The 20,166-nt window shown below is 38.4% G+C and overlaps 1 protein-coding gene across 5 annotated transcripts in view; it reads right to left on the minus strand.

Annotated features, from left to right (window-relative positions):
• rubcn (rubicon autophagy regulator) overlaps positions 1-20,166 on the minus strand; it is a 61,996-nt gene that overhangs the window by 15,541 nt on the left and 26,289 nt on the right. For 3 of the 5 annotated variants that reach the window (XR_005946253.1, XM_041214102.1, XM_041214132.1), the window contains 10 exons: positions 19,822-19,917; positions 17,931-18,046; positions 15,921-16,125; positions 14,431-14,529; positions 12,305-12,379; positions 9,054-9,114; positions 1,729-1,861; positions 1,179-1,324; positions 997-1,061; positions 293-531 (listed from right to left, as the gene is read on the minus strand). Coding sequence is in view for 4 of the 5 variants with exons in the window: in XM_041214102.1 (XP_041070036.1) it covers positions 293-531; positions 997-1,061; positions 1,179-1,324; positions 1,729-1,861; positions 9,054-9,114; positions 12,305-12,379; positions 14,431-14,529; positions 15,921-16,125; positions 17,931-18,046; positions 19,822-19,917 (1,235 nt within the window). In the remaining variant the exon portion in view is untranslated. The remainder of the gene's footprint in view (positions 1-292; positions 532-996; positions 1,062-1,178; positions 1,325-1,728; positions 1,862-9,053; positions 9,115-12,304; positions 12,380-14,430; positions 14,530-15,920; positions 16,126-17,930; positions 18,047-19,821; positions 19,918-20,166) is intronic. The other 2 variants (XM_041214123.1, XM_041214113.1) reach the window with 2 other exon arrangements.

The following is a 20,166-nucleotide window of genomic DNA, read 5'->3' on the forward strand; positions in this document are numbered from 1 at the left end:
TTCCAGGTCACAAAAACTCGCTACATAAAAAAATTCTCTTAATCTTCCCTCCGGCTCATTTCCCAATTACAATAAATCGGTGCCCATTGTTCTTAGATGTTTTAAAAACTTAATTAGAATACTAACTATAACGCTAAAATAAATACCATATTGGTGGCATTACAACAATAAGTGCAGTCAGTCCACAGACACTGTAATTGTGCCACTCTCATATCAGGAGAGCTGCATATCCTAATCATTGGAATTATCTATTTTACAGTCCCAATAAGGAAAATGACTTAGAAATGCTTACATGGACTTGATCCAGAGCCTTCACTTTTCGATACAAAACATGGTTAATGTCCTGAACATTGAAGAGTGGATCATTCCATATTTTATTCAGCAAATCCTTGGAAAAGTTACTGACATAGTACTTGCTGAAGTCCCATTTCCGCAATATCCGGCTTGGAATCACTGACTGGACATTCTCATGACAGCACTGACAGAAATATTTCCCCAGATATTCACAATACCGCAGTCTCTTTATGTAGTCTGGAAGGAAAAGGAGAAGTAGTTTACAAATTTAGGAGCTGTTGGGAAAGAATATGTTCACAATAGAACAGCATCATAATTCCACTGTATAAAATGACTTAAAGAACATGAGAATTTGCATTCATCTATATGTATCTTTTTTTGGAGGACATGGCTCACTCTTCTTCCTCTCAAATAATGAATGACTCATTGTCAATAATGTTTGAACAAACAATTTGCTTTTCAGCCTCCTGTGGTATCCTTTTTAAAATCGAACACTATGATGCCCAAGACTGTGACTTGCCAACAAACCTACTCCCCATTCGCTTTGCATCCAGTAACTCAGAAGTGCGTCAGCATTACGCCAGATTTTTATTGTTTTCTAAATAAACCATATTTCAACCATTACTGAGAAACAGGTTACTGAATATGCAAGTGCAAGCAGAACTTGATCACCACATTGCTAACTTCCTGAACATCGCTTACCTGGCTCTACTCGGATACCACATCCTGCGCAGCGGTAATTTTGTTTGGCAACAATCACCTTTCTCCTTTAATGACAAAAACATCATCTCATCATATACAGTCTCAACTTACGTTCATATATATATAAAACAGCAATCAAGTAGAAAAAGTTTAGCCAGGTTGGTTTGTACAGAAAAGCTTACTTGGGCGACGGGTGAATGTTGAAGATTATTTGTGGCCGAGGTGGTGCCCATTCTAAGTTTCCTCGCACTCTAATTCGTAGTTTGTAAATATCAGCATGCTCACCATCATCAGGCGACACCGGAAAAGAGTCTGGAATTGGCAAAAGCTATAAGAAAGTTAACTGTATGTAGAACTAGAATCCAGCATCAGCTAAATTTACTAAAAGTAACAAAATCGAAAGTTCTACTTGAGAGGGCAGGGGTAAGTGCACATCGGTTGGAGAAGGTAACATTTGAAATTCTGAATGATCAGCAGTGTACTTTGGTGACTTGATGATCTACTAATTTCCATTAAACACCAGGAGTCCCTTCTGCAAAATGAATAACCAAGCTGCCATTGCTTTTAATGTTTAGATGTAGCAAGCCTGGTTATTTCATTTTAGGATAAGAAATTTTTCAGGTTCCTGTATTCTAAAACCATTTGTTTCATTTAATAGTGATTCCCAAGCTACTAGTCATCGCATCAAGTTTCTCTACAATTGCAAGGTGGCAAAATAAATTTAATTCCTACCTTCTGAGGAGCATCATGCTCTGGAACCAACCAATCCAGCTCAGAGGCAGCAGGAAGCTGCATCCCCTCAAACTGCTTCAAAAGACCCATGGCAACAGCCTCAGCTGAGTTTGAATGAAGGAATGAGAATGAACTGCAACACAAATAAATATACAAATTACCACGTGGTTTTTTTTTTAAAACCTGAAATCTCAACATTTAACAGATTTCTGAAGATCTTAAATATTTGTACAGAATAAAAGTAATATTTTGTTGCAATAAAAACCTGCACATGTTCAATTAACTTTTTATATTGAAGCTGCAAAACTAGAGCAAGAATCTTGAACATGCCATTCTATCTACACTATTAAACAACTGGGTAGGCACAGGTATCCTCTTTTAGCAAACTTTATCATGGAGTCATTGTCATTACAACACAAAAAGGAGCCATTCGGCCCACTGAGTTGAGAACAGTTTCTGTAGAACAATCACGTCAGCTCCATTCTCTCACTCTATCCTCATATTTCCCTCAGGTACCCATCCAATTTCCTTTTGAAATCATTCATTAACTCCGCTTCCACCACCCTCATGGGCAGTGAGTTCCAGGTCATTACCACTTGCCCCCCCCTGCGTCCCCTGCCCAAAACCTTAAATCTGTGTCTCCTAGTCCTTGTAGCATCAGCTAATGAGAACAGCTTTACTTTGTCTGCCATATCTAAGCCTGTCATAATCTTGTACACCTCTATTAAATTGCCTCTCAATCTCCTTTGCTCCAAGGAAAAGGACCCCAGCTTCTCCAACCTAACCTTGTAGCTAAAATTTCTTATCACTGGAACCATTCTGGTAAATCTCCTCTACACCCTCTCAAGGACCTCACATCCTTCTCAAATTGATCGAAATAGTAAAAGTGAATCAAGAACTGAATGCAATACTCTAGTCCTGACCTAACTAGAGCTTTATGAAGGTTAAACATAATTTACCTGCTTTTGTACTCAATACTTAAGAAACCCAAGACCTCATATGCTTTGCTAACTACTTTTTCCAATATTTCCCATCACCTTCAAAGATCTATGTACAAGAACCCCCAAGTCCCCGCCCCCATGCACATTCTTAGAACTGTGTCATTAAGTCTATATTACCCCTCTCGATCCATTCTGTCAAAATGCGTCATGTCACACTTTTCTGAATTAAATTGTAGCTGCCACTTGTCTGCCCATTCCGCTAGGTTATGCCCTGCTGCAGTTGATCAATACCATCGCACTGTTTGCCGCTCCAAGTTTGGTATCATTGGCAACTTTTGAAATTTTACTCATATTCCAATATTAAAGTCAATCAAATATAATCAATAAAAAAAGCAATGATCCCAGCACTGATCCTTGGTGAATGTTACTTTCAGACTGATGGACGGTAGATAGTGATTTTTTTAAAACTTCATTTTAAGGGTTGTGGGTGTCTCTGGCTCGTCCAGCATTTATTACCAATCCCTAACTGTCTTAAAGAAGGCAGCTCACCAACCACTTTCTCAAGGGCAATTCGGGATGGGCAATAAATGCTGGATGAGCCAGCGATGCCCACATCCCATAAAATTAAGTTTTTAACAAAACCACTGTCTACCTTAAGTATTTTTTAATCCAAGCTGACACTGATTGTTGTATTCCATGAGCTTCAAATTGCAACCAGTCTTTTATGTAGTCAAACGCTTTCTTAAAATCCATACTGACATCATCCATTGCTTTCCCTTCATAACATTTTCTGGTACTTAATCAAAAGATTCAGTTAGATTAATGCAAATCCGTGCTGGATCTTAATTAACTCAAACCTCTCTAAGTGCCTATTGATTTTTTACCTGATTATCATTTCCAAAACTTTACCACCATTGATGTTAAATTGACCAGTCTATAGTCACGAAGGATGTCCTTATACCCCTACATGAAAAAGGGTGTCATAATTGCCACTATCCAATCCTCTGGCAGCTCCCCCACATCTAGGGAAGATTGGGGGATTATGGCAAGACCTTCAGCTATCACCATCCCCAATTTCCTTTAGCAACCTAGGATGCAAACCATTTTGACCAGGCAACTCATCCACTAAAGACAGCCAGCCTTTCCAACACACTCTGCCTATCAGTTTTCACCGATCCATTACTTGTACCAAACTTTGCTTTCCTAGTATTTTGTCAGTGTTCTCTTCCTTAGTAAACACCAATGTCAAGTACTCATCAACTATTCTAGCCTTTGCCTCTAAGCATACATCATTTTGTCCCTGATAGAAACCATCCCACCTCTTACTAACTGCTTACTATTTACATGCTGGTGGAAGATTTTGGGGTACCCCTTTTAGGTTAACTGCCAATCTATTCCCATACTCTTCTCTGTGCCAGTCTTATTTTCTTCTTCACTTCCGTTTTCAACTTCTTGTATTTTGCCTGGCCCTTCTTGAAAAGGGCATCTGACATGCATCATACGCCCGCTTGTTTTTTTGTTTCATCATGCTTTCTATCTCCCTCTTCATCTCTGGACCCTGGCTTGGGTTCCCCTACCTTTCACTCTTGTTGAAATGTAACTAGCCTGTATCTGAAACATCATCTCCACCCACTGTTCTGTTCCAGGTTTTCCTGTCAGTCTTTGGTTCCATTTTACTCAGGCTAGATCCTCTCTCATCCCATTGAAGTTACCCCTCCTTCAACTTAGATGTTCGATTTTAGATTGTTCCTTGCTTTTCTCCATTATTGGTTGAAACGTTATGATACAATGATCATTCTTCTGTCACAGACATTTGATTCACTTGCCCCACCTCATTCCCTAGCATCAGATCCAGAAATGCCTTCTTCCTAATTGAACCATGAACATACTGGTCAAGGAAATTCTCTTGAACATGTTTCATAAATTCCTCCCCCTCCTTTAGTCCAACACTATTCCAATCAATGCTTGGATAAAGTTCCTTAATATTATTGATTTGCTCCTACATCTCACTTTCTTCACAATTGAAGCCTAGGGAATATACCCAGTAACATGATCATACCCTTTCTGCTTATCCCCTCAAGGACATCCAAGGACTTGACAGGATAGGTGTTAAGATGTTTCCACTAGTGGGGGAATCTCAAACTAGGGAACATAGTTACAGAATAGGGGGACACTCCTTTAAAGCTGAGATGTGGCGGAATTTCTTCTCTCGGAGGGTAGTGAATGTCTAGAATTCTCTACACCAGAGAGTTGTGGAGGCGAGATCAGTGAAAGTATTTAAAGAGGTAGATAGATTTTTGAAATATCGGGGAATTGAGGGTGATGAGCTGGCACGAAAGAGGTGCTGAGGCCTGGGGCAGATCAGCCATGATTTTATTGAATGGTGGGGCAGGCTTGAGGGGCCAAATGGCCTACTCCTGCTCCTATTTCTTATGTTCTTTCCCACACTACAATTCCCTGATTAGTAATATCACCCCAACTCCCTTTTTTCCTTTCCTGATCTTTTCTGAACACTTTGTATCCATGAATATTAAGTGCCCAGTCCTCACTATTTTAAGTCATATTGCCATTATTGCCAGTACATCATGTTCCCATCTGGCTATTTGTGCTTGTAGTTCACTAAACTTATTCAGCATGCTGTTTACATATATAGATTCTAAACCTGTCCTTGTATTCCTTCTTAGTCTGCTCCTATCTAATATGGTACTACTTCTTTCTCTAGTATCCAACACACTCACTTTATGCACTTTATTCCTCTTTTCTGCTTCTATATGCTGGTGCCCATCCTCTTGCCAATTTAGTTTAAACCCTAGCCACTGCACTAGTGAAGCTCCCTACAAGGACACTGGTCCCTTGTTGAAGTGCAGTCCATCTCTTTTGAATAGGTGCCTCCTGCCTCAGAACTGGCCTCAATGCTACAAGAATTTAAAGCCCTCCCTCCTGCACTATACTTAAAACTACACATTATTCCTTTCTATTTTCTTATTTCTAATCTTGCCAGCATGCAGCACTGTGAGTAATCAGAGGTTACTACCTTTGAAATGCTACTTTTTAAACTTCCTCTCCAGCACCTGAAAATCTGAACATAGGACCTAACACCTGCTCTCTCCCATTGGTACCAACATAGCTCATTGGTACCACTTCTGACTTTCTCTCTTCCCCGCAACCCCAAACCCATCCCTTTCATAATATTCTGCACCCTCTCCATGATGCCCTTCACCCTGGCACCAGGGGACTGCACACCATGCAGGACTTATGGTGATCTTTACAGAAATGCTCTGTGTCCCCTGACAATGGAATCTCCTATAATGACTGCATTTCTATGCTTTGCTGTTTCCTACTGTGTAGTCCCTTGGTCATTAGTACTCAGGTCTGAACTGCATTCCTTCAAGGTGTCATCATTCCCAGCAATCTCCAATGTTGAGTACTGGTTTGAGAGTGGCACACACCCCAAAGTCTTCTTCACTTCCTGCTCTTCCAGATGGCCACCCATCTACTATCCTGAACTCTCTCTGCCTGTGGGGTGATCACCTCCTGGAATATAATGCCTGGGAAATGCTCAACCTCCCTGATGTCTACAGTTAAATCAGTGGTGTACATTTTTAAATGACATCACTTGTAACTACGGGACCATTTTATTCCGTTTCTCGAGGCTTTGCCTGCTCTGCCAAAAAGTCAATGCCATTAACTACCCATTTGTGGCAAGTTAGTTTTCAGTCTAAATTCAGCTGCTCCTCTGTTCAGCAGCTTCATAGAAAACTTATAACTGGGGTTAGATCTTGTGAATTTTATTCCTGTATAGAACATTGCTTCAATTTTAATTCATATATTTGCAATACTTTGCAGTACAGGTTTGTCTCCTTGAGCATTTTCTACCAACTTGCAGCTCATTGCAGCCTTGTACATTTTCAAGCCCAACTCCAAAGATATTGAAATTTATTTTGTTGCCCTCAATAGAAAACAGAACTAAATGATGAGGACCAGTGAATAATTTTCCTTTTAACAAAAAGGTCTGTTTTTAACCTTGACTGTTGATTATATTATTAGTTTTAATTTGTAATTAGCATGTAATGACTGAATTCTTTAAATAATATGTTTTATTTATATCAGAACAACACTCTCTCGTGGCCCCCAGTTCACCATTTCCTAGTTTATGGGCTGAGGTGGGTGGTGTTAAACAGGTGGAATTAGGTTCTCTTAGTTATCGAGAGGAGCTGGGATCGGAAGCTTATCTTAAGAATGATCGGGATGTTGAGATGGCAAACAGTCTGGCCAAGAAGCTGAATGGAGTCATTAACATGATGGGGATTCAGGACAAGGCTTCGCTCCTCCCGAAGTTTATCTGGAGCAAATTGCAGTTCATCCAAGACTGGGTGCCAGGCAAGCAGTTTGACAGCACAGGAAAAGTAGGGAACCAGAGAACTGGTAGAGAGGTAGAGCTAAGAATCATCAGCATACCATAGGACTATAGTAAAGTTACAATGCAGAAAGAGGCCATTCGGCCCATTGTGTCTGTGTCAGACAAAAAAAAAGAAACCAGCCACTCATTTTAAATCCCATTTTCCAGCCCCTTGTCTATAGCCTTGCAAGTTATAGCACTTCCAGTGCAGATCCAGGTACCTTTCAAATGAGTTGAGCGTTTCAGCTTCAATCACCAATCTAAGCAGTGAATTCCAGATGCCCACCACCCTGTGGATGAAAAGGATTTTCCTCATGTCCCCTCTAATCCTTCTACCAATCAACTTAAATCTATGCCTTCTGGTAATTGACCCCTCAGCTAGGAGGAAAACAGGTCTTTCCTGTCTGCCCTATCTAGCCTCCTCAATTTTGTACATCTCAATTGGGTCACCATTCAGCCTCCTCTGTTTTAAGGAAAACAACTCTAGCCTATACAATCTCTCCTTATAGTTGCAAATTTCAAGCCCTGGCGACATTCTGGTAAATTCCCTCTGTACTCTGTCCAGAGCAATGATGTCCTTTCTGTAATGTGGTGACCAGAATTGTACACAAAATGCCAGCTGTGGCCGGCATCCTATACAATTCTATCATTACATGCCTGCTTTTGTATTCAATACCTCATCCAATAATGGAAAGCATTCCATATGTTTTCTTGGCCACCTTATCCACCTGTCCTGCACCTTCAGGGACCCGTGGACACGCACTCCAAGGTTTCTCACTTCCTCAATCCCTCTCAATAATTTCATGTTTATTGAGCATTACCTTGCATTGTTTGACCTCCCCAAATGCATCACCTCACTTTTCTAGATTAAATTCTATTTGCCACTTTTCTGCCTAGTCAACCAAACCGTTGATATCTTTCTGGAGACAGCAGCTATCCCTCTTCACGATCAACTACATGGCCAATTTTTGCATCACCTGCAAATTTCCCAATCATGCCTCCCACATTTAAGTCCAAATCATTAATATATACAACAAACAGCAAAGGCCCCAACACTGAGGCCTGTGGAACACCACTGGAAAATGCTTCCCATTCGCAAAAGCATCCATCGACCATTATCCTTTGTTTCCTGTTGATGAGTCAATTTTGGATCCAACTCACCAACTTCCAGTCTGCCACGTGGAACCTTGTCAAATGCCTTACTAAAATCCATGTAGACAACATCCACTGCATTAGCCTCATCAATCCTCCTACTTACTTCCTCAAAATATTCTATTTAGCAAGGGGCACATGTGGAGACAGGTGGTTACGCCTGAGTGAGAAGGACGTGTGGATATTGACTGTGTGTGTGGTGTTGTCAAAAAGTAGCAAATAGTGAGGAAGAGAAGGGATCCAGGATAAATCCTTGAGGGGCTCCCACAGGAATAGTGTGGGCTGAAAAGAGAAGCTACTGGCAGAGATAATCTGGCTATGATGGAACCGGTAAGGGTGAAAACAGAGAAGAGAAGTCACACCTAGGGACATATGGAGAAGATACGTCAGAAGAGAATGGTGTGAGCAACACTCAAACATCGTTTAAAATAACGTTTGTCAGTTAGACAAGCCATGCAAAAATAATTGATAATAGTACTCTAGCAAATATCTTAAACTGCAAATCAATGTTATTTCTGTGGTGTGTAACCTCAACAAAACTAAATCAGGGAGGGTGCACTATATCATGCAACAATCGCACTACCAGCCCCCCACCTTTGGATTATTGGTTCATAATTTGTCTTATAATGTTCTCCCTAGTTTTGGTGGGAATGGTTACAATTCTTCAAACCTGCTGACCTAACCAATGGAAATTAAAATTAACAGATTTTATAATCAACAGTGAAGGTGAAGTTTATTACCTAAAAGTGCAATTCACATCAATTATATATAGATTTTATATATGGTTAAACTCTCCAAGTGAAAACTTCGATACAGTTTTTACTTAGTCTTACATGGCCTCAGAGTTCATCGCCGACTTACTCCTTGAAGCCAAACTCCTTCTAATATCTGCATCTGGAAAACAAAACAACACACAGCTCTCAAGATATTCCTTAAGGACCACAACCTGAACTCAAAAGGATATTTCCAAAGTCTGAAGGAACCATTCCACTACTAATACAGCATGCCTAACAGATTTAAAAAAGCTTCTGCAAATACAGATCCTGATTTTCAGAGTGCTAATAGGCAAGGTAAAAGTGGACTTTACTGCATGTAAGCCCAAAAATGCAATTTACAACCTGCAACTCATTTCAAACAAGACCAATGGATTAACAATACTGAAATTGTTAATGACTTGGGGGTCTAAATATTTGATCAAAGAACAGTAGGGCACATGCTTACGCCTGTTACTTCCTACAATGAGTTTCCAACAGGACCAGGGGATATTGGAGTGGGAGGGGGGTGGTGGTGGGGGAAGAAATCATTGCACAATTCCTAGAAGCCAGTGATAGTGTGGCACTGGTTGAAGCTTAAGTGTCACATGTCCATCCCTTTAGCCAAGGAGGAGAAAAAAATGTACCCAAACTAAAGTCATAACTATTTTAAACAGTAATTCAAATGAACAATAGTGACTGTCCAGTATCATGATCAATTTTATGCTAATAGAGGTGGGCAATAAATACTGGTCCAGCCAGCAAAGCACATATCCTCTAAATGAATAAAAAAAAAGTTATTGCGCTTTTGTCAGGTTTGTTTTGATACAAAAAGGTGAGATTTCATCCACATAATGAACATTGAATGAGACAATTTTTTTCCCCACTATATAGACAACACATCTTGCAAACTGCTCATTTAAAAGTTTAAGTAAATGTCACTTAGGTAACATTTATAAAAGTCCACGTGACCAACAGACAATTAAAGCTCAACAACACTTAACAAATGAGCTACATTAGTTTCTTTATAATTAAGAGAAAAGAAGTTATATTTTGTTGAGTTTCATCATCTGTAATCATTGGCACACGTTTGAAAAACTACATAATAACTTTTGTGAACAGGAATAAGTTGTGCTAAGGGATTCTACAGTAAAAATCAAACCCATGGAACACGAAAACGTAGACATTTAGCTAGCTCTGGAACTGTACTCAAAAAGCAGATGAAACGTGGCAACATTTTATACTCAACAACAAACCTAACCACCAAGTTTAACAATGGACGCAGATTAAATCCAGTTAAAAATGGAGAACGCTAAGACAGCACAATACTTGCAAAAGGACCATTCCTTAGAACACTGCTAGCAGTTTAAACTGTGACAGGTAGTGGAATAAAAAGTCAAAAGTTCTTAAGCACAAGAAATAGCGCCTTTTCAAATAAAAAAAAAGTTAATGCTAATTATGAACCAGGGTTGGAAAAAAGATAGCAAGTTTCGCCACTTTTATAACCCTAATTAATTGTATTCGCTCTTATAGGGAAGTTCACAAGACTGCAGAATGAGCAGAGGCCAGGATTGGTCACTGTAGTGATCTGCCAACATGACAGAATTCACAAGTATTCTGCCCTTTAACCCAAGTCTCAGGCCAATTTGCAAAATGCCAAAAGAAGAGATCTTAACCCTATGTATGAGGGCTATGCAATAAATGTGCCAAATACTAGAATGCTTTCCCAATACATCAGACCAGACAAACTCAAACGGCAACTGGTCTATTGATAATCTTACTGGTCTTGGTCTAGCAGATCAGTTAATTCGGAGTTCTGACATGGCCGTACACAAGAATTCACAGCACTTATTTTCAAATGTACTTTTCCTTATTAGTGTCAGTTTAGCTTATTTAGCCAACATCCCCCTCAGAGATGATAATTATATGAAAATGGAAGGGAACATTATGGAGAGTAACTCTAATTTATTAACTGCACAGCCATATAATAGTGTAAAGATCAGATTTTTCCAACCCCAAGTAATAAACAGACTGTTTACTTTTCTAAAGGAAAGGTCCTTTCTGGAGCCTAACTACAACAAAAACCAACACAAAACAAAGAACCAGAGAACTCCAGGGAGAGCTACAGACTTTGACTACAAATTTGCTGGAGCAAAAAAAAAATACAAGTTTAACAATAAACACAACATTCAAGAGCACCAATAACTGCACTGAGTTAGATGAGCTTGGTTGGGATAGCATTGAAAAGTACAACTGGCCTCAATGCCTCCAGATTAGGAGAAAGGAAAATCAACCAATTAGGGATCCTCCTTCCAAAATGCAATGAGATCTCATTTCCAGAAACTTGTAGAAAGTGATTCTAGAGTTGCAATTGCCTCAGCTGTAAATAACCTGCTACTTGATATGATGGCAACACATGATAAATGACCACTTGGACATGGGCTACTGACACCTATGGAATTTTATCTAAATTAAAGCTGCTGTGTTAAAGAGGTGGGAAAATTAAAGTAGAAAATCAGTGGAAACAAAACAAGGGATCTTCGCTCACAAAATACAAGTGTTTTTGTGGACCTTTAGGACTTGATTTAAGAGCTTGACCTTTGATGAACTTGTATTTAAGTACACAAAACAATGTTTCAATAACAAATCGCTTTTTAAAAAAAAATGTTTTTTTCTGCTCTCTGATTTCTCTCCTGTGCTATCAGCCTACTTAAAGGCCTTTTCCATTGCTGCTTGACTGCTGACATGCAACAGTTGACCAGGGACAACTTTCAACAAGCCCTCTGGTTCTCACCCATTCTGTTCCCATGTGGGGAAGCACTTGGTTTCACCAACAGCAGCAGAAATCTCAGAAACTAGACACTCATGTGTACTATGCATTAAATACAAATATTTTCGAAAGAAAGCTTTCCTTCAAATTTAGAAAGGCAAAACAGTCTCCTGATCCCTTTGTCTGAAATGCAAGGAGTACACTGGAACAATCCCTTTTCATCTTTGATAGGATGCAGGCCTCACCTGTCTGATGCCTGTGAAGGATTCAATATTTCTTTTAGCACTAAATTGGTCTCACATGTCACATTAATTGGTGAATGACAATTTTTTTGGCAATTTTGAAATGACAAAGTTTGACAAGTGTACAATAAGTCTTGCACCTTTGTGTTAGGGGTTCATTGGTTTTAAACACCAGAAAATAAATGAGTGAAAATAAAATTAGAAAATTAGACAAAATTATAAAAAGCCTATTGCTAGCAGACTGAGCTCTCCCTGAAGTACTGCGGAAATCAAGCATTGGGAACATAAATCAGACAACATCTAAATCACTCATGAAATACCTGAAAACAATGATGCCATTGATGCTGAGAGCCCATTCGCTGACATGTGAATGAGGTTTGACTCATCAATACAATCTGTATGACACAGTGATAATAAGATTCACATCATTTTAACAGCTTTTCCCCGCAGCAGTTAAGAGCAGTAATATGCAGGCAGGTTGGCAGTAAAGCCCTGCCTAATGAAGCTAAAAGTAAACTACAACTACCGTTCTAATACTTATCCATTTAATGGTTAAATGTGCTGAATTAAAAATATAATGGTTTTAATGGAAAAATAAAAACAGAATTTACATCTTAAGGGAATGCTCAACAGTAGAATTTTCAAAATAAAAGCACAATACTTTGAGAGGTATTAGAAGATTTCTTTCCTCAAAATGTTGTCTACTAATGATTGCTGAACAGATCAACTAAAACAGATCTGAGACAGTCTCAAGTGTGCCACTTCTTCAAACATGCCATTTAATGGAGTGGGGGAAAAGAACAGAAGGTATATAATAAAACAGATGACCTCTTGTTGCGTTGCAGATGTCAAACTGTGAAATCACTATTTGCAGACTGCAGTAACGATTATACCAATACATAGATATTTAATGTACAGTAAGCTAGATTTTCTTTAAGTCACATTTAATACCAATCAGCTGCAATAATTTTATGTTTATGAAGCCACAAAAAATTAACAGTAGTTAAGGTCCAGGTAGCTAGAGAAGTGTTATTAATTATGTTAAACCACAGTAGATGGTACAAACTTTGTAAAAATTACGATCACTATGACCTTCTGCATATGCCTCTTTTATTAAAGGAGTACAGGTAGAGAAAGAACAGTGACCAATGTCAGAATGGTCTCCACTGCTTATCTTGTCAAGCAAGAGCAGGTCAATTTGGGGAACAGGAAAAAGGAGGATAAATTGATATTTTGATGTACATTACAAAATTGGATACAGTCTATTTCTAGACTCCTGGATACTTTACTGCAGATTGAACAGAATAAAAATATAATTGATATAGGCAGCTTGCAGCTAAGCTCAGACTTCTGGGATTTAACTTCAGCATGTGATGCTGCTTTAGGATAGTTAAAAAGTTATTCCCTTCTATTTTTTCTTGTTGGTTTCGAATTTGCTCTTAACACCTGCATTCTTGGCATGTTCTTTGACATTGTCTCTTCCCTCACATTTGGAGCGCTCATACGGCATAGACTTTGCAACATGCCTGAAGTGAGAGCATTTGACCCTTTCTCTCGGTAAAAAACTTCTGTTTTAAAGCATCTGCCTCTTGATAACCTTAGACAATTCAAGCTTTAAAACAAAGTTGACTCTTTAATGCAAATATGGTTATTTTGAATTTCCCATTCAAAATATCTTTACAAGTGGAGACAGTTGACAATGTATAGCAAAGATAGTATCAAATCTAAATAGAATGGTAAGAAACGTTCTAGATAAAGCAACCAATGATAGTCAAATTGGCTACAGTCCCCCTGTAGAGTGATGATAATGTCCTTTGCTTGATGCATTTGTCTTAAACAGTGATGACTCCTTCAAAAAGTATGTAATCGCACTGAAATATAGTAGAAAACTAAAAGCTGCTTTCAGTATTCAGAATGCAAACTTATAAAGGGTGAAGTTAACAGAATTGAATTTATTTTCATTGAGATAACACAGATACAAGATCCAAGGTTCTGAAATGTTTAAAATGAAAGTTCCCCAACTTGAGCACATTCTTCAATAAAGGTTGCGTGCAATTTTAGGGAGACAATAATAAGAATTCCCTTTGCTCTCCCTTGCAAAGTGCTAGATATGTGAATTATATGCCAAATGTAATTAATTCACAAGCTATGTATCTACCAATAATGATTGCAGGTATATATTAAGAAGCTAGACAAAGCTTATGAAATGTTCTACATACTGTCACTACTAGAATGTCATTTGTGAAATAATTAGTAAAACTCCAAGTTATCAAAAATCAGAGTTTTGGTCTTACAATTTTTATCCTGGGTTACTCACCTTTCTCAAAATTAAATAGTTGAAGAAAATCCAGGATAGTGCAATTGTATGTAATCTACTGAAAAGCAACTACATAAGCAAAATGAACTTTTACTGTTCCACAATTTGCACTTTTGCCTCTGACAATACCTTTCAACTCAAATTCATCCACTCCATCAGTAGATCCAGAATCTGATAGCGGTGCAGAATCATGAGAACTGATAGGGGACCCACTCTCTGTGGTGCAGGCTGTGGAGGAGAAAACATTTTTGTAAAAATTTAGCATTTTACAAGGGGTTTATTTAGCAATTGAACTGAATAGAAAGTTAAGAAATGCGCAGATAACACCCATGATGAATTAACTCAGCATGGCTGAGTGGCAACATCACCTGAGTTAGAAGATCATGGTTCAAACACCACTAAAGTTTGGAGCACATAAACTAGGCTGTCACTACAGTGCAGCATTGAGGGACTGCTGTCTTTGGGATGAGATGTTAAGCCAAAATTCCATCTGCCCTGCTGGCAAAATACATACCAAAGCACTATTCAAAGCTGCAAGGGACTTTTCCCCACAGTCCTTATCAAATTTTATGCTTCAGGCAACATTACTTATAAATTAATGACTGGCCGTTTATGTCATTACTATTTTAGGACTTTACTTCGTACAAATTAGCTGCCATATTTTCCTGCATTGCAACGGTGATTCTATTTCACTAGCTGGAAAGCACTTTGGGATGTCCTGAGGTGGTGAAAAATGCTAAATCAACGCAAGTGTTTTCTTTTTTGCTTAAATGACAATAAAATCAGTATTTGTCTATTCACATTAGAAGAGTCACAACCAGAACCTTTTTTGAAAAATAGGTCTGACAGTGTGACTCCAGATCACTCAGCATTAGATAATGTGATGGAGCTGAAGCATCATTAATTTCTAGAAATCCTTCTTCAAATTTGTACCACTGACTTAGAATTCTTAACTACAAATTCTGTTTTTAAACTAGGAATTCTCTGCATTCTAATGTATCTGCAGATATTTCAACAATTTGAAGACATCCAGAATTTTTGCAATTTACCATGGTTTAAATCACATTTGAAGTATTATAAATCCAGACTCAATATTATCCAACTTCAATTTTTCTTCCTGAAGGTTTGTTCCAATTAAATTAATTTCTAATGTGTTTAATGTATCTGTTTAACCAATGGTATTATGTAATGGTGCAGGCTGTTAGTCAGAATGGTTCCCTTTACCATTTTATGCATTTATATATGCACTCACTCCCAATTCATTGCTTTCGTAGTTATTTACCCATTCAGGGATGGCTCACAGATAATGTCCACTTTTAGGAGTGGACAATGAATCATTTTGGCTCTGGGGTCATGCAGCAAGGTTATTTAAAAAACTTCTCTCTACCAGGTTGGCATGGCAGTGGTCAGCCACCCTGCTAGGTTCTTTAAAGATAATGCACTTTACTATGCAACATCCCACCTACTCCTAAGGTGCCAACACCTATTTAATTAACAAAGGCAGCTGCACTTTTCTCCGTCAGTGCTGGAAATTAAATTCACATACCATTCCTACATTCTGCCACTTCAGCATACATCAGGACTGATTCAATATTCAAAGATTTATTATCCATACATACCGTCTGACTCAGTGCCCCTCATTCCAGGCAGAAGCTTTCTTGTACGGATCTGCTGCCGTCGAATACGGATCTTCTGTTTTAGTTCTCTTATTTCTTTGTCACTGTCCTCTTCATCATCATCCACCATTTGTTTCTTCATCAGATTGCACTTCATCAGTTCGATGGCAGCAATCAGTGATTCAGAGATACTAAAATGGGCATTCTCCTAAGTAAAGGGTTGAGTTTACATATCAATATATTTTGTAAATAAAATAGCACAGAGTGAGAAGAAAGGGGAAAATTAATGAGAACACCCCCACACTAAGGAGCTCTCATAAATTAAGCTAAGATTATCCGGATGTGAACCTCAGACATTTTTACCATTGATGAAATGAGAGTACTTGGTCAAACAGGTCAGTTCTAGGCCCTTGCACCTCAAAAAGAAAACAGTTCTTGTTAAGAGCTCAAAGCCAGGAAAGGGAGCTTCAGATCCTTTCTCCCTGCGCTTCCAAAGACAAGTAGCATATTAAGGTTTTTATTAATATCAAGTTTACAATTTTAAGCATGAATCTTACTTAGAGGAATACAAAATTTCATCTCAAGGGTCAAAAATGTTTTTCTGTTGAGTTTGGGTCAGGACTGGTCATCCTACACCTTGTCCTTGCTTTTCCTAGCTCAGCATGGATACCTACACTATGGATGAAGAGGGACAGGCTAGCTTTATAATTTTCATATTCATTCAAACCATATTTGACTGTTAGAGAATAGAAAATAAAGAAGTTAGTTGACTATCGAGTGACTAAAAACTTGCTCCATATTTCAATCTCTTCTTTAAAACGCCCTGAAAAAGGTCCATTGCATCTTCAGAGTGAATCTCTAGTAAACAAGATATCACGTTTAACATTTTGCTACCTGATGAACTTAAACAGTGAACCATGGAAAATGGAGGCATTAAAGAGTCAAACATGCCTGAAAATAAAACATGATTTTAGAATGAACTGATGCTTATCCTAAACCAAACCTTTTCACAGATTATAAAAATTTTCAATGGTCTGTTTGTCATCACACAAGATAGCCATGGAATTAGAAGAAAGAAAAAGACGCTGATCTGAAACAGAACAGGACCCAAAGATAAACCTAACCCAAGCAGATGGGCTGAAAGTCTGCCTGAAAGACATCTGTCAGACAGTTAAACTTGGCTTTGGGTGGGCAAGAGCTCACAGAACAAAAACAAAGCATGATTTGCCATTGCTAATATAACTCTAAGCTCATCTAATAGCTAATGTTAGAAACTAAAGCATCATGCTATTGCAACAGAGAAAGTGCCTATAAAGTTGTGTACAAATATTAGATCAGAGTAGAAAAAACTTCATGACACCATTCAAACTGGGTGGTAGGTGGTCTGGGTGTGCTAAGTTTGAGAGAAACAGAGTTGAAGAAAGATTTGGTGTGGGGTTAATGAAAATAAAATAAGACAACAGGCAAGCGATTTTTAAACATGGCAAAAAAAAACTGACCAGGAATAAGCTGTGGTTCTCAAGAATTAACATAAATCAGGATTAAAAGAAAGTTAATTCAAAGCCCATACTATCACTACAGCCTAATTTACTTCATCCTTAAAAAAGTTCCAGTGCACAAACACAAAAGTATAAATAAAAAATAAGAGAACAGAAATTGAAGACCCAGAGCAATGTTTCATATATTTATCATTAAGGGAAGGCAGTGGCATAGTGGTACTGTCACTAGACTGGTATTCCAGAGACCCAGGGTAATGCTCTGGGGGCCTGGGTTCAAATCCCACCATGGTAGATAAAAATCTGTAATCGAAAGTCTAATGGTGACCACAAAACCATTGGCGATTGTTGTAAAAACCCATCTGGCTCACTAACGTCATTTGGGGAAGCAAATTTGCCATCCTTGTGACTCTTAAAATGCTCTCTGAACAAGCCCAATTGGGGATGGGCAATAGTGCTGGTCCAGTCAGTGACGCCCACATCCCATGAACAAATAAAAAAGGAAACATAAATATACCTTTTCCAAATCCGCACAGCTTCCAAAGTCCTGTTCCGACAGATAGCTGATCAGAGACTGGCCTTGTGACGGTCGGCGAAACATTCCATCAGAACTGTGTGTGTAATTGGCACCCTCTAGAATAAAATAAACCAAAATTGCAAGTTTAAGTTCAATCATTATACATTAAACATTAGCCCAGCTCCTCCAGTCTCTAGATACCATCAGAAGTCCCAAAACACTGACTATGGGAATTGCCCATGACATTTGAACTTCCATGGGCAATCCCTGCTCCTCAAGTTTCTCCAAAAGTGGCTCCAACTCGAGTCAAAGTTGGAGACTTCAAACGGTTCCAAGTTACTTACCTGAAGAGTCACTCAGGAAATGTTAGACAGAAAATCCTAGTCTCCTGGGTAAACATTTAACTGATCCCCCGTCTATGCCACTGACCAGCCCCCACCACCCCACTTCACCCCTGCCTCTCCATTCTCTACCCCACCCGACTTCACCACCCTGCTCCGTTATCTCAACCACCTTACCCTCTTACTTTCCATAGCTTTTCAAAGAAACTTTGGGATATTTAAATTCTTTACTTACCTGAATATGGCAGCTAGTACCATATAAAGGGGACGTGGCTTTTGCATGAATTCCCTTTGTTGATGTCTGAGTTTCCTGTGCTGAGTGAGTTTGGAATGATCCCCCATTGGAAGATTACCCAGAAATTTGGGAGGAAAGTAAGTGGGTGCTTTTTTTGTCTGATCAGGGTAAGAAACATGGATTCTGACGATGTTGCAGAATTCCAGAGTGTACTGAGATTTTGATACAGTGTTACTTGACATCAAAACACCTCAAATGAGCTGGTAAAACAGACAATAAACAGTCACAGACCAGCGAGCATAATGGCCCAAATCTTTCAATCAGGGTCAGAAACATGGGCTGTCTCCACTTTTCTTATATATACTGTCAGAGATTTGGAAAATTTTCCTTTCACTGGGAAAATGGAAGAAATTTGGGGGGAAAAATCTTTCACTTAATGCATGATCCTTTTTCAGTTATGATTGCTTACAAATGCTCCAGTTGCAATTATTTTTTTCCCCAGCCCATTTGAGGTGTTTTGTCAAGTAACACTCAATGTCGAAATCTCAGTAAACTCTGGAATTCTGCAACATCATATTATGCTAAATAACCTAAAAACTGAAAAAGCGCCAGCAAAAATGTGAGGTCTTAACTACATAACTGGAAGATTCCACACACATCTGAAATTTAGTTACCTTCTAAAAAAAACTAATTTGTTGATGTTTGAATAGGCTGATTAGACATGAACTGCTCAGAGGTATTAAGAACTTATCAGAAGGCCATGACATACAATTAAAGTTTCCCTTCCTAAAATTAAATACATTGCTATTGATTGTACCCAAAAATATAGTATCATGTGTTTCAGGGCAATTATCATTCTTGTACATCTTTTAAATAATATAACCTAATTAATTCACTAATTTAACATTTGATACTGCAACACCAAAATGTGATTTAAGTGCTCGCCGAGGAAAATTATAAGAACATGCTAGTTACTGTCAAATTAATTAAGCTTGTACCTTTGTGTAAAAGTAAGATAAAATTAGCAATGGTCCTAAATTACTTGAATACTGCTTTGGTGAAGTGTTGATAGAAAAATAAAAGCTGAGATAAGTGAAAAAAGCGAGTTACATAATGTCTATTCACACTGCGCACAAAAAATGTTTAAAAAATCTCACCAAAAGGCAGGGAAATCTAAATTATTGAAATTAATGAAAAAAGGCTCAATCCTCATGACCTACCAAATCACTGGGTGCAATCAGAAACATCCAAAACAAAAGAATTTAGCATGCAACTTTAAACAACAATTAAAAAACAGATTTAAAGTAATATTTACCAGCTTCCATGTAGGGAGAGCTAGGACTGCTGACGTCACAGCTCTGAGTTGAGAAAGGAACATATTCCTTCAGGTTTCTGACTCCCAGATGCGATTCTAAATTACAAAATGCAGTCAGTCATTCATTCAAGGGACAAGATACTTTACTGCAGGGGCTTTTATTCTTCAATTACATTTCACAGGGTCGGCCAATTTGAGATTTGTATTGCTATACTGGGAAAAGAAAATGTTATTCAGAATGTACTTACAATATTACATTAAGACAAAAGGAATCATGCTTTAAAACGAAAGGAGCTTTTGGGAGGTCAAATTTTTTTGTTCAAATTATTTACTTGATACTGGGAA

The sequence above is a fragment of the Carcharodon carcharias genome, chromosome 2 (genome assembly GCF_017639515.1).
Source record: "Carcharodon carcharias isolate sCarCar2 chromosome 2, sCarCar2.pri, whole genome shotgun sequence".
NCBI classification, from domain to species: domain Eukaryota; kingdom Metazoa; phylum Chordata; class Chondrichthyes; order Lamniformes; family Lamnidae; genus Carcharodon; species Carcharodon carcharias.